Source organism: Mytilus galloprovincialis, chromosome 4 (genome assembly GCF_965363235.1).
Source record: "Mytilus galloprovincialis chromosome 4, xbMytGall1.hap1.1, whole genome shotgun sequence".
Lineage (NCBI taxonomy): Eukaryota > Metazoa > Mollusca > Bivalvia > Mytilida > Mytilidae > Mytilus > Mytilus galloprovincialis.
The window spans coordinates 62,734,631-62,751,809 of record NC_134841.1 but is presented as its reverse complement, the minus strand read 5'-3'; the positions used below and the strand labels follow the sequence as shown (position 1 = coordinate 62,751,809).

The 17,179-nt window shown below is 30.4% G+C and overlaps 2 protein-coding genes across 9 annotated transcripts in view; one reads left to right on the top strand and one right to left on the bottom strand.

Moving 5' to 3' along the window:
- LOC143072666 (uncharacterized) overlaps window positions 1-16,603 on the bottom strand; it is a 54,788-nt gene extending 38,185 nt beyond the window's left edge. For 6 of the 7 annotated variants that reach the window (XM_076247715.1, XM_076247716.1, XM_076247719.1 and 3 more), the window contains exon 1: window positions 16,392-16,603. In XM_076247715.1, the coding sequence (XP_076103830.1) occupies window positions 16,392-16,436 (45 nt within the window). In that variant the 5' untranslated portion in view covers window positions 16,437-16,603. Of the gene's footprint in view, window positions 1-7,795; window positions 7,816-16,391 lie in introns of those variants that run through there. The other variant, XM_076247720.1, reaches the window with a different exon arrangement.
- A 331-nt stretch (window positions 16,604-16,934) lies between these two features.
- The window catches only part of LOC143072661 (uncharacterized), a 38,091-nt gene continuing 37,846 nt past the window's right edge, over window positions 16,935-17,179 (top strand). For both annotated transcript variants that reach the window (XM_076247711.1, XM_076247710.1), the window contains exon 1: window positions 16,935-17,025. The gene's annotated coding sequence lies outside the window, so the exon portion shown is untranslated. The remainder of the gene's footprint in view (window positions 17,026-17,179) is intronic.

Genomic DNA, 17,179 nt, shown 5'->3' with positions numbered 1-17,179 from the left:
TAGCTTAAATGAAATACATGTAATAGAATTTATATCTTTAAACTTTTTACATTAAATAATTTAAAAGCTTATTCATAATAGATAAATTTTACTGCATGTTTAAAATGAAACACACACAAGAAAAGATCGCAATTCAAATCTCATTCGTGAAAATAAACCTGTACAGTATTTTAAATTGAGACATGCAATAGAAAACAATTATCATTCAAAAAAAATAACCTGTACTCTATAGTAAATTTATAGACATATTCTCAAAATAAAAATTAGTCATTCATAAAAATACAATGAGGACATGCCTAAAATAGCCATTGATAACAAATACAATGCGAACATGCCTATTTTAAAATGATTCAAGATAATCCTTTTGTAAACTTTATTTTAGCTCTAAAATCTTTCATTCTTTTTCATTGATAACAACTGCCTTGATCATTCCTATAGAAACTCATTAAAATGGCTACCCATGGAGAACATGTAACTAGTATTGTTGAAGGTTTTGTTGTTAAATGGTGATAAAATATTTAAAGATTGACGAAATCTAAACTTTTACCCGATATTACTATATAATGGTATGAGTAAATCTAGATGGATAATACATATATTTTGGCAGACGCAGGGTACTTTAACTACAAGGTCACAACAAGGAAGCTTACATAGGTCACATCTAAGGTCATCAGTTTAATTACTGGTATTTATTGTCCCCTTATTCTTAGAAAAATACTTGTTTTACATTACACCTGATAAATTTTAACTTTAAGGGGACTTTTTTCAAAATATAACTGTCTAAAATTTCACAAAATTCAACAATAAAATGCATAAATTAAAAGCAAAAGTTCTAACTGTCTCTTTTTACCTATTTAAATGCAGTAATCTATCAAAAAATAAGTATATCATATGTATGTCTTTTCGACAGCTACTATAATCAAAACGTACTTTACACACAAAGACTTTTATTCTTCCTATTTAATTGAAAAGAATTCTATTATAAAATCACCATCTATTTAGCTCATAGAACTGCAGTCAACTAGATCAAGAATTTGGGGAAACTTGTTGCACATGCCCATTGCAAATAATGAACTAGTTTCCTAAATTCTTGATCTGTATATGAAGACTTCAGATCTATGAATTATGTTTTTCAGCATTTCTTGAAATCATACATTTTGTTCACTGTTCAACATTTGCATGACTTAATTCACTCTACAATTTATGAAATTACAGTACTTTACAGAACAGAAACCTTGCAAGAACCTGTGTGACTGTCAGAAAAGACAGAAGTTCACCTACTAGCTATAAAACCAGCTTCAATCCACCATTTTTACATAAGGAAATGCCTGTACCAAGTCAGGAATATGACAGCAGTTTTCCATACATTTGATGTGTTTGTGCTTTTGATTTTGTCATTTGATCATTGACTTTTCAACATAGAAAATCAAATCCATAGAAAGGGCATACATATCACTTCAAGAATTGAGCAATAGGGTTGAAAGGTTTATCAAAGCATGTATGCTGATTACCGACAGATTTATGTTGTATAACAAGTCTACTAGAAATTCTTTTTTTGACATAGTAGCCCAAAAATAAGTCTGGCATAAAATTACTGATAGATATAGGAAGATGTGCTGTGAGTGCCAATCCCGTACGAAAATTTCAACAGGAGTTCAACTGGACTTCAGCTGGACTTGAGACGTATTCCAGTCAGACTTTGAAAAGTCCAGTCTGACATGAGCCGTACACGTACTTTTTTTTATACTTTGGTTATTTGCCAGCCGGTATTTTCTTAAAAGTCCAACCGCACTTTTTGTAATTCTGACAAGAAAATAAACACGGCTGGACTTTTGAGGGAAATTATTCTTTCTATAGAATGATCAGCAGGATTTTTGTCTTAGAAAATTTTACAGTCTTTTATGAGCAGGAATTAAGACTTAGAAAATTTTCATCAGCCAAATCTGCCCTTACAGAAATAAAAAGTTTGTCACTAGGATTCTGTTCTTTGAAAGGAACAATTTCTTTCAAAATGGAAAAGAGTTATAAATGAAAATTTGCAAGTTATAATAATGATATCATATTTTTTTACAATATACTTTAAGATCAAACTATAAGATGTGATCTTTTCCCTTAAAATTTTCAATTCCATTATAAAATATCTAAAATAAACTGTAAATGGAAAGTTGAAATTTAATATAGGTGATATAATTTTGATTGAATTATATACCAGTTAATATGTTTTCAACAATTATTTAACATTTTTACTTTTTCATGAAATAAAACCCCTAGCAAAATTACATCTATTAATTGGTTAAATTTATACATTTTCTAGTATTTTTATATTTAATAAGATGAATGCATAAAATAAATAATTATCATCATTCTTTAATATCAGTTAGAAACTTGAGCGATAACAGTGATTTAATAGCAGTAGTCTTGTAGAGAGTGCCCATCTGTTTTCAATTAACCTCAGTCTGGACAGGTCACAGGAAGTAGCATCTACACAGAGGTTGATCATGAGGCCATTTGAAGGATAACACATTTCTAAATACATATATCTGCAATCACTATCACTTTTATTAAACATTTCATAATTGAACAAATTAATAATTGATTTTCTTTTTTTTTAATATATCACATATTCAAAATTAAGACATATGCAAGAAGTCATAAGAAGAAAAATTTTCACAGCTCCTCAATCAACCTCATGTATTGCAATACAACAAAATTTGAATTTGGAATAAACAGGAAGATGTGTCTTCTTTCTTAAACAAAATGAGAAATTTACATTGGATTAAAGCAAAGGTTTGGAAGTAGTTCTTTTCACATTCTATTAGAGAAGATGGATCCTTCTGACTGGCATCAAAGATTGCTGTTTGCATGTTTTTTGGATTGCATATTCTGGTAAGTACAATCTGATATGCTCTTTTTTCTTCAACATATTGATGAAATGATTACAACATTAAAAATAGCTTAATTTTTATTTTTGAAGAGTAAAAAGAATTAAAAAAACTACATTAAATACTTAAGTATGCAAAATATTTCAGTTTGAGTGATTTTCAAAGCTTTACTTTTATTTTATGCACTATAGATTTATTTAGTCTTAATATATATAAATCATGATAATTATAACCACACATTTTTAGGAGTAAGCATTGAGCTTCTCAATTCCCCGTTTCTTGATTTTGAAAGTAAGACAGTAAGAAAAAAGAAAAAGAAATAAGCAGTATATGCATAATGCCATCTGTTTTTTTTTTATTTTCAGATTATAACAAGGGATGCATATCAAATCAGAAGAATCCACCATCTGAAGAAAAACTAAGCAGTAGTAATCGAGAGGGAGGGTTCTGCAGGGGTGGACCCCCCCCCCCCCACATTTTTTGTGTATCAACCCCTGCTGAGGTCATCTTTAAAGGTCAAACAGAACTTTTTAAAGTCCAGCTGAACTTTTATTAGTTCAGCTGGACTTCTTAAAGTTCAGCCGGACTTTGTAATGTCCAGCTGAACTTTATAGAGGCCATATTTTTTGCCAGAAATGCCGGCTGGATTTTTTCAGACGTACTTTTATGAAAGTTCAGCTGGACTTTTTGAACCGGACTCCTGCTAATTTAAATATTTCGAGCCGGTTTACGGCTAATTTCGCTGAAAGTCCAGCCGGGTTATCCATTAAAAGACATTCAAAGAAAAGTCAAAATGATTATTATAAGTACGGTTCTCAGTACGGCTGCTGTCCAGCTGGAGTACGTGTCATGTTTTTCGTACGGGATGAGACAACTCTCCATCCAAATAACAATTTAAAAAAAGTTTTTACTTTATATAGATTTTGAGGCCTACGTTCAGTAAAATTAATTAATGCAGATTTGTTTGATATACTTTATACATACAAATGTACCTAGCAGCCAGTATAGGTTAATAAATGTCAATACACTTCAAAAAAATCATCAATATCTCAAACTGGTACATAATTAGCATAATATTTCAATTTTTTCTTCCTTATATCTTAATCGAACAATCTGTATAATGTTTTAAATCATCCTTTGCTTTCCTTTATTTTTTTTCCAGATAATAATTTAATGCCAAGCTGTGCATAAATTAACTTTCCAAATAATAAAGACGAAATTGAAAGGAAAAAAATCTGTTTAAAATTCCAAATTTAATTAAAATCTACTTTCCATTTCAAAGTAACGTGGAAATAAATATACTTTAGAAATGAAACTTCTTTTTTCAATAAATCATGCGATAATTTTAATTTGAAAAGGTTGGATGGAGAGGATGTTTCATTATTATGTAAGGAACTCCAAAACAATTGTTCATTTGTTATTCATAACACATTTGAATCCTATTAAAGAAAAACAAAAGCACCTTTAATTTGAAAATTTCAGACATAATATTTTATTATAATTTTATTTTATAAAGCTTTGGATTTGTACCTTTCTCTATTTTTTTTATAATTTAGGGAATAAATCATGTATTTAAATCCTTTTTGTGCTTCCATTTTCTTCAAATTTCTAACAGACCAGGAAGAAATTAACGGTTTATTGATTTTAGTATTGAAGCGATGCAATACACACTAGATTAAATATTTGAACACCTATTATCAAAGAGCAATCATCTACAATAAGGTTTTTGATAAGAATCAGTGTCAATTATATTCTTACATAAAAAAATTCCAAGGACTTATATTTCATAAAGCTTGGTTTATATATCGGACAAAATAATGTACATACATTTTCAATATAATTATACTGTAGAATTTGAAGTTAGTTGAAAATTATTTACATTTGTCAATTCAATAGATATTTTTGTCTATGATGAAATAGATTTTCATAAGGGTACAAATGTACATGTATATATCTAGATTCTACCACTGGATCGAGTGTGATACGATATTTATCCACTCGAGACAGTTAAATTTTCAAATTAAAACGTGAGGCTCGCCGAGCGTTTTAAATATTTAAAATTTAACTGTCGTGAGTCGATAAATATCGTATTACACGAGATGTGGTGGTGGAATCTGTTTCTCTAATGATTTTCTAACAATATAGTACAGGCAAACTTTTTCCTTTTTTGCGACTGATCTGCAAAAAAATGTGTTCTTTCTATGTGACGTCATCAGGCATGGTCGCTTTTTTTCATGCCGTCACAATAGGAAATTCAGAGGAAAACAAGAAAATTTGACGTCATAATCGGATTTTAACCAATGAAGAGCTGAGATCAAACGAACCACACGTTGATTAAATTTTTTTATACAATGGGTGCAGAAATGGATAAATTGACGAAGAATTAGGGAAATGTTTTTCACAAACTGTTTTTTGTTTTTTTTTAACTCAAAACGTTGTCAGCATAAATTTTTGGTAAAAATGAACAGTTGAAAATTAAAATTTTTAAATTACAAATCTATTTGTTCTCAGATGGTCAAACAGTTTGTTTCAAAATTTAATCTTTTGTATAACTGCTTTGGAAGGAGATTAATTCATATTTGAAGCTTTATTTCGAATAACAAATTGTAGTGAGACAAGGGTAATTTGCAAAAGTTTGATGAAAACATTTCTTTGAATTTCCCCTTTATTATGAAAAAATATAATAAAAGTGATAAAGATATATGAAGATGTGGTATGAGTGCCAATTAGACAACTCTCCATCCAAGTAACAATTTATAAAAAGTAAGTCAAGGTAAGGCCTTCAAAATGGAGCCTTGGCAAGCTATAAAGCGTCAGCATTAGATTTTTATGAAGTGAGGAACAGATTGAATAATTGATTGATAGGTCTTTAACTTTAACCTCACTTTCAACACTATTGCGCTGTTTTGTGGCAGTCAGTTTTTGCTGGTGGAGGAAGCCAGGGAATTTTTTAAATGTTGTCACCAAGAATTATTTTAAGATGTGTTCAATTTAGATATCAACTATTGTTAAAACAAAATCCGGTCACTATGATATTTTTTTTGTAGTTCAATTCTCAATCATGGCTGCCTAAATATAATTATAAAATATAAAATAAGGAGTCAATTCAGCAGAATAGCATATTATACATAGAGATCCATTTTCATTAAAATCCTATCGCAACAAGATGAGGGGTGGATAGGACCTTTATCGTGACTCCAGGATCAGGTATTTTAAGGTCAGGATTTCGGGATTGACCCTTTCGGGATTCGGGAATTCTTTTTTTGAATTTCGGGACCTCTGGATTTCATGTTTTTAACCCTGGGATTTCGGGATCTGGTGTTTTTAAGCCCGGGATTTCGGGATCAGGACCCCTCCTACCCCCTCTCAAGATGTTCTCTCAAAATATGCCAATTTAAAAATAAAAAAAACGTTTTCACTACAATTTTTTTATTCCAATTAACACTTACCACAAAATTGACAGGAGCAAAGAAAAAGCATACAGTACTTAATAACCCTGATTTGGCATATTTTAGTTTCACATTAAAATGTGCAAGTGCACAGAGTTTAATTAAGTGTCAAATTGATGTGACCACAACTTCATGGTTTTAGATATGATTGGAACCTCAATGATTCTCTCTATAAGGAATTTTCTGTCAATATAACTTGTACTTTTGATAAATATTAACATAAGTATAACTATATGTAATTATTATACCCCCGCTTTAAAAAAGGCTTTAAAAAGGGGGGGTATACTGTTTTACCTCTGTCTGTCCGTCAGTCCGTCCGTCAGTCCGTCAGTCCGTCAGTCCGTCCGTCAGTCAGTCCGTCCCATGAAACTTTCGTCACATTTTTCTCAGGAACTACACATCCACCCTTTCTGTAATTTGGTATCAACATTTATATATGTTAGCCATACCGTGTGATGCGTTTTCAGATTCATCACTTGACAACTTCCTGTTTACCGAACACTTGTATGATTTTACACATGATAGCCAAGTTGAAAATTTTCGTCACATTTTTCTCAGCAACTACAATACAAGGATTTATGAAATTTGGTTTCAGGATTTATATAAGTCAGCTATACCGTGTGATGCGTTTTCAGATTCATCACTCGACAACTTCCTGTTTACCGAACACTTGTATGATTTTACACATGATAGCCAAGTTGAAAATTTTCGTCACATTTTTCTCAGGAACTAGAATACAAGGATTTCTGAAATTTGGTTTCAGGATTTATGTAAGTCAGCTATACCGTGTGATGCGTTTTCAGATTCATCACTTGACAACTTCCTGTTTACCGAACACTTGCATATTTTTACACTATTAATATTATCCACTTGCGGCGGGGGTATCATCAGTGAGCAGTAGCTCGCAGTTTCACTTGTTTTAAATTGATCAAGTTAGGAAAAACAGCCTTCTTTTAGAAAAAAAAACAAAAACTGTAAATTGAGATTTATCTATCGTGTAAATAAGGGCCAAAATACCACAAAATATATAATAAAAAAATATATGAAAGAAGATCTCTCAACAAGGGATATAACTCCATCATTGCCTAAAAATATACTGATTTACTGCATTATATATTTAATAACATAAATAACTATATAAGTAATTATTTTAATTTGATCAAGTAAGGAAAAACAGCCTTCTGTTAGAAAAAAAGAAACATCTATAAATTGAGATTTATCTATTGTGTAAATAGGCACCAATATACTATAAAATATTAAAGAAACATTTTGAAACAATATTTCTGAACTAGGGATATAACTCAATCATTGCCCAAAAATGATTTACTGCATCAAAAACATCATAATTTTTGTGCAAAACACAAATTAAATCACGAAGCTGCATACAAATGTAATTAATTATATATTGCTTTTGACATATACGAATATTAAGAAATTCACATCTTAATTTTAAAAAATCCTAACATTTCATTACATATCATGACATGTAACAAGTCATATGCCCAAAAAAATTGTCTCTGAATCATGATAAATTATTGAAAATCAAAAGTCAAACAAAGACATTGATTGTAAAACTGTATTGTTATGTAAGCACAATCTTTTAAATTAAAATTTCAATAAACTTCAAGATTTATTAATGATCAATATAGGTGACATGCATAAAATTTCAATTTCAAAATGTTCTTAAACAGGTAAATATATAAATATATATAAAACATGTATATAACATGTATATAAAATTAGTATCAAAAGTGTTCTGAAAATAGGGGGGATCCAGTCATTTTGAAAAGTGTGGAAAAAGGGGGGGGGGGGTGGCAACCCAGGTTAAAAAAATGAGAAGTCCATATTTCCCTCTGGATCAAAACTCAAGTAATTAAGATCTTCTTCTCTCACTATGCCATTAATAATAAAAACCAAGCATAAAAGATTTAAAATAACTGACAAATAAGGGGATTACTGCCATTTTCATAAAAATTTTCAATTGGTCAAAGATTAGGTCAATTGTCAGCAGGAAACTCACAGATGTTATCTCTAAACACTTTAAACAAACAATAAGTTCAATCATATCCATAAAAGGTAACTATTTACCCTATAAACTAATAACATTATACAGTGTGCAGTAAAATTTAGTCACAAAGTTGCTGGTTCCAGAGGAGATTTTTCAGAAAATAAATGAACAAAATTGATGACCTATGCACATATGCTTAGGACCAGCCTATCAACAAACAAATTCAGTATACTGAAAACATTCAAACATTAGTGCAAAATCCCATGGGAACATGTCTTTTAGATTTTTAGTTGTCAAGTTGCTGTCTCATTGATGTCATTTTGATAGGTATTTTTCTCATGTCGAAGGTGTAATTTTGATTGGCAAAAAATATTCCCAAGATGTTTCAAAATTTAATTTTCTTTCCCAATAAAGTGCAAGCAGCAACATTCATGACAGCATGTGTTTCCCATGTCAATATCACAACAATGCATAGGAAAACAAACTAAACATTTCATATGACTGTTTATTTTATGATTGTAGCAAATACATGTTATTATAAGAAGCAAATGTTTCTTTTTGTAAGTTTATAGGGTTAAAAAAAGTCTTGATGGTGAGCACATTTTTAGTATGGAGCCCTTCCAATCTTCATACAAAAGGTGCCTTAAAGTGTACACCCCAATAAAAATACAAAACGATGATTTTCATTGCACTATTTAAATCTACACTAATAAATCTAATGCAAAATAAAATCTAAACTGATATCGAGATATTTTGTTTTAATCTAAGACTATACCTTTAATTACAATGGTTGAAAACATTGAACCAGGAAGTAATAAGTTCATTTCTTATGTACTTCAAAGAAATCAATGAATAGAACGCAACCAACTGTATTATAAAGTTTGCATGCCTATATATAATAAAGCAACAACCATATATATCTATGCAGTGATTCAGAAACTAATTTATTAAAGAGACAAACTAGGAAGAATCGTCTAGTTTCTTCTATTTTTTTTTTTTTTTTTCAAGGAAAATCAAGCTTTTATAAAATTTGTAAAGATAAAATATAAGATTTCACTACAAAACTGGTTTCTATCAAATAACAGAACAACAACATGGTAGTGTACTCCTCAAGTTCTGTTATTTAGGATAATAAAATGAAATAGATCTGTTAAGGATACCTACATCAAAGACTTATAAATGTCAATAAAATCTTACATGCTATCATTGTGTTATAATCTCCAAATTTGTCATAATATAATATATAATATATCTCAAATTGTAAGTTGTAACTTTATCTCATTTTTATCCAAAAAAAAAAAAAAAATATTTATAAAATGAAAGCAGGCATTTATACAGGACAGGACTTTTGTTAAATTGAATGTGCTTGATATATATTTCTTAAACACACATATCAAAACTAAGGACTTTTTCTAAATCAATTATTCCAGTAGTCTATGTAATCATTTCAAGTTTTGACCTCAAAATCTTGGTCAATATGTTTAAAATTGAAAGACCAATGGTGGCTATCTTTAGGCTATATATAAATGTCCTTATTAACCTCATCCTTCTAAACCAATAGTTGCCTCAGTGACAGAGTGGTCTAAGTAGTTCAACACAGGTTGTGAGTTTAAAAAACTTAAGGTGGTACCCAACACTTTCACTGAAATTTATTTGGCTCGTTTAATTTTCATAAAATTTTGTCAAAGTATTTACTTTGAGACTTTAATAAAAATATAAAATTTTTAAAAATTTTGAACCAACCGTTTTGTCAGAAAAAATACACTGGTTATATAGCAATTTGACAAACACCAATTTTGATCATTGAGAAGCTTATTATTCCTTTTACAACACAACGTAATTAAAACGTTTAGCTGATTTTACAGAGTTACCTCCCTGTAGTGTTAGGTACCACCTTAAAGTGATCCGAAACTTTGCAGTACTATGGCTTCCTCAATGAAAAAAATGGACCCCATGATATAGCCAAGGGCAAGAGAGCTAGAAGTCACATTAAACAACAATCAATCAATCTAAGCCTATGATGATACTAGTTGACGAAATAACTATATATTAGTACAAAATTTAATTGGATGCAACATATAAGCAATTAGATTTTTTTCTCTCATCAGTTACATCAACAATGCAGTGCAATAAAACAAACAAACAAGAATGTGTCCCCAATACACAGATGTCCCACTCACACTTATCATTTTCTATATTCACAGGACTGTGAAATTGGGGTAAAATCTCTAATTTGGCATTAAAATTAGAACGATCATATGATATCATAGGGAACAATGTGTGTACTAGGCTTCAAGTTGATTGGACTTCAACTTCATCAAAACTAACTTGACCAAAAACTTTAATCTGAAGCGGGACAGACGGACGAATGGAAGGACAAACAGATGCACACACCTAAAAACATAATGCACAAATTAAAGATGCCAAATCCAATTCACATCTGTCAGCTAAATTGAGCAGAATCAACTGAAATTTTAACCTAAATATGTAATTTAATCAGTCAACTTCTTATATACATTGACAATCTATTTAGCAGTAAAGATTTTAAATCTTTTGTAAATTTGTATCCCTTTCCTAGAATAGTCATGAATATACACCACTGTCACATGAGAAGGCATCCTTACATATGTTTGTTTCCCCTATTTTTTACAATATTAGTATCTGATTCTAAGAATAAGAAAAAAAATCACACACCTTTTACTAAAAATTGTGTATATGCTAAAAATATGAACCTACTATTTTAGACTTTAGTTTTTTGATAATCATTATATCATTGATTTAATAAATCACAATATATTCTAAACACTGGAAACACTTCAACCTACTAAAATGTAAAAACATATTTGGAAAAATCCTCAAGTGACAAGCATTATGATGAATTTCTCTTGTATGCAAAAAGTACAAGTATAAAAATATGGTTACGTCTCATATGCAAATGTTTATTGTATATTACTTATTGTTTATGTATTAAGTTCTCCTTGTGAATAACATTACATTGAGTCTAACACAAAGATAATACAAATTAAGATATTTCTAATTCATTTTAATATATAAAATAAATCCTTTTCTTTCCAACCTCTATTCAGAATTTAAGAACCTACTTAGTATATTGTTGCTTACTTTAAATTGCGGAATTGGTTGTTGCAATGTTTTTATCATTGAAAAATTGCTACAGAACATATTTTGCAAAAATAAAATTTGAATTTCTAATCTTGATAGCCTTATCATGCTTATAGTATTACATGTAAGCATTTCCTGAAACTGAAAAAATACATATCTCATTTCTGCTCATTGGACACAATTTCAATATAATAAATGGAAACACAATAATTTCTGATTTTTCAGTAGTTGTTTTATCCTATTTCATCTAGAAAATACTTGAAATATTTGTCACTGGACATCAACATCAAGCAAAGTAAAAACCCGTCAATTATGTTCAGAGTAAACCTTGACTAAAATTCAAAAAAATCAAAATATAACTAATCATGTATTGCTATATAGTTATGGAAATTTATGGTTCTAAATTCCTGTAGATATTTTATACTTTATCAGCTTATGTTTTGGAATTTGGAATTTTCTCAGAATGTTTATAAGTCTTTACCCCAAATTTATTTGATGTTAATTGATTGATATTTTAGTCTATGAAACCATGATTTATAGTTGTTCTTGGGTTTGAACCAGCTTTCAGTAAATGAAGATACCTTTGTTTCATTCTTTGGTGTCTTTCTTCTTTTTTGTTAGTTGTTTTTAGCACATTTTTACTTTTATTATGAATCTGATCTGAAACCCTTTCCAACTGATTTTTTCAGTCTGTTTCTATTTAGCTCATATACACCTTTGTCCCTGGTTGAAGGGGGATTAATCAATAACATTATCACACATGTACATGTCAAACCCTGTCACATACTTGATGTGCCTGTACTACGACAGGAGCCTGTTATTCATTGGTTGATGATTGTTTAATAAAGTAGTTTTGAAAGTCCTTCAATAATAAATATATTCTATCTGGATTTGCACCAGCCAATTTCAACTTCAGTGGGTAAATGAGCAAGCACTTACTTCAAACACTGATAATTATTACAATAGGTTTTAAAACGTGAACTATAATGTTAGGGCCTTCACAAACAATTTACAGAGTAGTTTATAAATGATGAGGAAACATGCTTTTTAGAAATTAAAAAATATAGGATGTGAATTGTTTTAAGAAGGATCAAGAAGGAACTAGAGGCTCTAAAGAGCCTGTGTCGCTCACCTTGGTCTATGTGAATATTAAAGGAAGCAGATGGATTCATGACAAAATTGTGTTTTGGTGATGGTGATGTGTTTGTACATCTTACTTTACTGAACATTCTTGCTGCTTAAAATTATCTCTATCTATAATGAACTTGGCCCATTAGTTTCAGTGGAAAATGTTAGTAAAAATTTACAAATTTTATGAAAATTGTTAAAAATTGACTATAAAGAACAATAACTCTTAAGGGGGTCAATTGACCATTTCGGTCATGTTGACTTATTTGTAAATCTTACTTTGCTGAACATTATTGTTGTTTACAGTTTATCTCTATCAATAATAATATTCAAGATAATGACCAAAAACAGCAAAATTTCCTTAAAACTAACAATCCAGGGTCAGCAACCCAACAACGGGTTGTCCGATTCATCTGAAAATTTCAGAGCAGATAAATGTTGACCTGATAAACAATTTTACTCCATGTCAGATTTGCTCTAAATGCTTTGGGTTTTGAGTTATAAGCCAAAAACTGCATTTTACCCCATGTTCTATTTTTAGCCATGGAGGCCATCTTGGTTTGATGGCCGGGTCACCGGACACATTTTTCAAACTACTAACCCAAAAGATGATTGTGGCCAAGTTTGGATTAATTTGGCCAAGTAGTTTCAGAGGAGAAGATTTTTGTAAAAGATTACTAAGATTTACGAAAAATGGTTAAAAATTGACTATAAAGGGCAATAACTCCTAAAGGGGTCAACTGACCATTTCAGTCATGTTGACTTATTTGTAAATCTTACTTTGGTGAACATTATTGCTGTTTATAGTTTATCTCTATCTATAATAATATTCAAGATAATAACCAAAAAGAGCAAAATTTCCTTAAAATTACTAATTCAGGGCCAGCAACCCAACAACGGGTTGTCCGATTCATCTGAAAATTTCAGGGCAGATAGATCTTGAACTGATAAACAATTTTACCCCATGTCAGATTTGCTCTAAATGCTTTGGGTTTTGAGTTATAAGCCAAAAACTGCATTTTACCCCATGTTCTATTTTTAGCCATGGCAGCCATCTTGGTTTGATGGCCGGGTCACCGGACACATTTTTCAAACTACTAACCTAAAAGATGATTGTGGCCAAGTTTGGATTAATTTGGCCCAGTAGTTTCAGAGGAGAAGATTTTTGTAAAATATTACTAAGATTTACGAAAAATGGTTAAAAATTGACTATAAAGGGCAATAACTCCTAAAGGGGTCAACTGACCATTTCAGTCATGTTGACTTATTTGTAAATCTTACTTTGCTGAACATTATTGCTGTTTACTGTTTATCTCTATCTATAATAATATTCAAGATAATAACCAAAAACAGCAAAATTTCCTTAAAATTACTAATTCAGGGGCAGCAACCCAACAACGGGTTATCCGATTCATCTGAAAATTTCAGGGCAGATAGATCTTCACCTGTTTAACAATTCTACCCCATGTCAGATTTGCTCTAAATGCTTTGGTTTTTGAGTTATAAGCCAAAAACTGCATTTTACCCCTATGTTCTATTTTTAGCCATGGCGACCATCTTGGATGGTTGGCCGGGTCACCGGACACATTTCTTAAACTAGATACCCCAATGATGATTGTGGCCAAGTTTGGTTTAATTTGGCCCAGTAGTTTCAGAGGAGAAGATTTTTGTAAAAGTTAACGACGACGACGGACGACGGACGACGACGGACGCCGGACGCCAAGTGATGAGAAAAGCTCACTTGGCCTTTTAGGCCAGGTGAGCTAAAAAGGGTTAAAAAAGATGACAGGAAAATATTTAATATTTGTATCAAATTGTGGGAAGTGGTTAAATAGTACTGCAGGATTATTTATTTCATTGTATTTGGAAGCATATATTCTTTAAAATCAACTCTCATTCATACTAGCCATAGGCAGATTCAAGAGGGACCATGACGCCCCCCCCCCCCCCCCCCGCCCCCTTATTGTGTGAAAAATTTGATTGATTACATTGGGAATTACTGAAGCATGACTGGAGCAGGCCCACCCTTAGGTTAGTTAGTGGCACCTCCTTACAAAAAGTTCTAGATCCACCACTGCTAGGAAACACTTAAATCTTCTTGCAACTATTTAAAAGTCATGCATTAAAATAATCAAAATCATGATGACAAATGATGATCTTTGGTTGAGTTTGTAAAAAAAAAATGAGCTGACAAACGTCAGCAAAAAGTAATCCTATATATATATAGTATTGACCTAGAGCAGTATTAACTAGCAAGCCAAATAAACCTGTTTATCAAAAGTAAACATTGCTTATCTTTATCTTATTCAAAACTTGTGATATGATTTACATAAATATTTATCCAAAAATGTTTCCAACTAAGATAAGTTTGAAATTTTTCAGATTTTTTATAATTTTAATTAATTTTTGTCTATTTAGTATTTTTAAATTATTGAGTAAAACAAATTGAGATTTGTAGAATTTTGCACTGGCATTATAAAAATAGTCCCGTCACCATAACTGGTGTATATGGTGAAATCCTGTGTAAACAAATAGCTGTTCATCTGTATCATGTTTATCTTTAATTCATCACTAAAAATTCCCTATCAGTAAATTGTAGTGAACACTAATAAGTTTCAGAGGACTTGGTTCAAGTTTTTGACTTGATAATGGACACAGGGGAAAATCCCTCATTTTTTCAGAAGATAGGTAATTGACAATACTGTCTCCACTATCTAATCATTTAATCTTTTGAAATTGGCACCCGCACAGACTGCATAACTGTACTATCTTTAAAAAGTTATGCCAGGTTAAAAATGACATAAAATGACATACAAAATGTGAAACTATTGTTTAAAAATTACTAAAAAAAATCATCTGTAAGGAAGACAATTAGCAAATAAAACTTACTATCAATTGTAGTAAGATATACTATGGTTGTGAATAAAAAAAAATCTGGGTTTAACATTGTTATTAAATAAGACAGCAAACTTAACACACAAAAGCATATAGAGTTTTTTTTTAATATCAGGGCTGATCTAGGATTTGATGATAAAAAGAACACAACATTATGTAGATTTCTCTTTTATATTTGAGGCATTCTTGCTATGGCCCTTAAGCTTTTTATCAGCAAGTGATAAGGCATTTGCATGAACGCTAAAATTTTGCACTGGCATCTCTTATACAATTTTAAATGCAGTAAAAAGATATATATTGCATAAAAAACAAATGCACTAGTATTTCTTAACAATCATATATGATTTAACATCTACTCTTACAGTATTCTTATATATATATTTGTAAAAATTTCAAGTCAACCTCATCTTTTAAGTTCATTGATAACTTGGCATGTGGATGTTTTCTTCACTTTTGAAGAGCATTTGAGAGAGCAAACATTTCTTAAAAGTTCCAGATTATTTAATTTTAATCATTATACTTTGTACAGATATGTATGGTGTGAAGGTCTATGCTGAATCATTATATACAAAACGGAAAAAAGATTTCTGATTTGCATTTGAAGGATTTATCAGATTCATCAGATTTCTGCCTCTGTATGTATGGGTGGTATAAATGAATTTTTCAATCTTATTTTTCTTATATCTAAAAAAAAATCTAATTGTTTAAGGATTAAAACAAGCAGAAATCTTTTTAATTTAAGAACAGAAGTTATAACTGTTACATGTATTTATTTATTATACTGATAATATTAAATAAACAACATTCAGTACAAATGTACCAGTATCTAAGACAATTAATAGCATGTCATGTCTACAACTTCTTGTATTATTATAATTATAAAATTATTTTTTTTTTAAATCAACATACCCATTTGTGTTCAAGACATCCTTCATGAAATCTATATTCCTTCATTTTGCAATTTTATCATGCTAATTAAACATTTAATATTCAATAGTCAATGTTAGTATACTTAATATTTTATATTTAACTAATCGTAAGTCTGAGATATGAGAAACACTGAACCCGATTGACAGTTTTATCGCTTACAATAAGGAAGTTCTTTATTTAATTCATTTATGTACCTGTGACTGTGTGGGATTTGTGTATTGCATTTACCTAAACAGTTTAATAACTACCTATTGACCCTGTCACGCTTCACTTCATGGCAAACTGAAATTTACGCGGGAATCAATTCATAGTATATAAAAAGTCTTGCGCCCCGACCTAATTCTACAGAAATTTTGCTTGAAAAGTGAACGCAATTTATATTTCAATACGCAAATTCTTTAAAATTACTAAACACTGAATTCTAAATCTTTGAAATATACTATTTTCATTTATTTACCGTTGTAAAAACTAGAAAATAGTTAACAGATTTCCGGAACATAACCTTTCCTTTCCTCAACCGAGAAACATAAACTTTAATGGAGAACACGCATGCAGAAGTTATTTGGAATCAACACAATTTCTCCTTAATTTCTACATTTTTGCAGAGATTATAGTATGTGAAGATGCTATAATTTTAAAAACGATTCCTTCTAAATACAATATTTATGCATTTGTGACATGATACTTGTTTATAGCTATGCTTTTAGGCACACATTTTTGCACGATTTGCCTACAAATTACAATCGCAAAATTATGGGATACCTGTC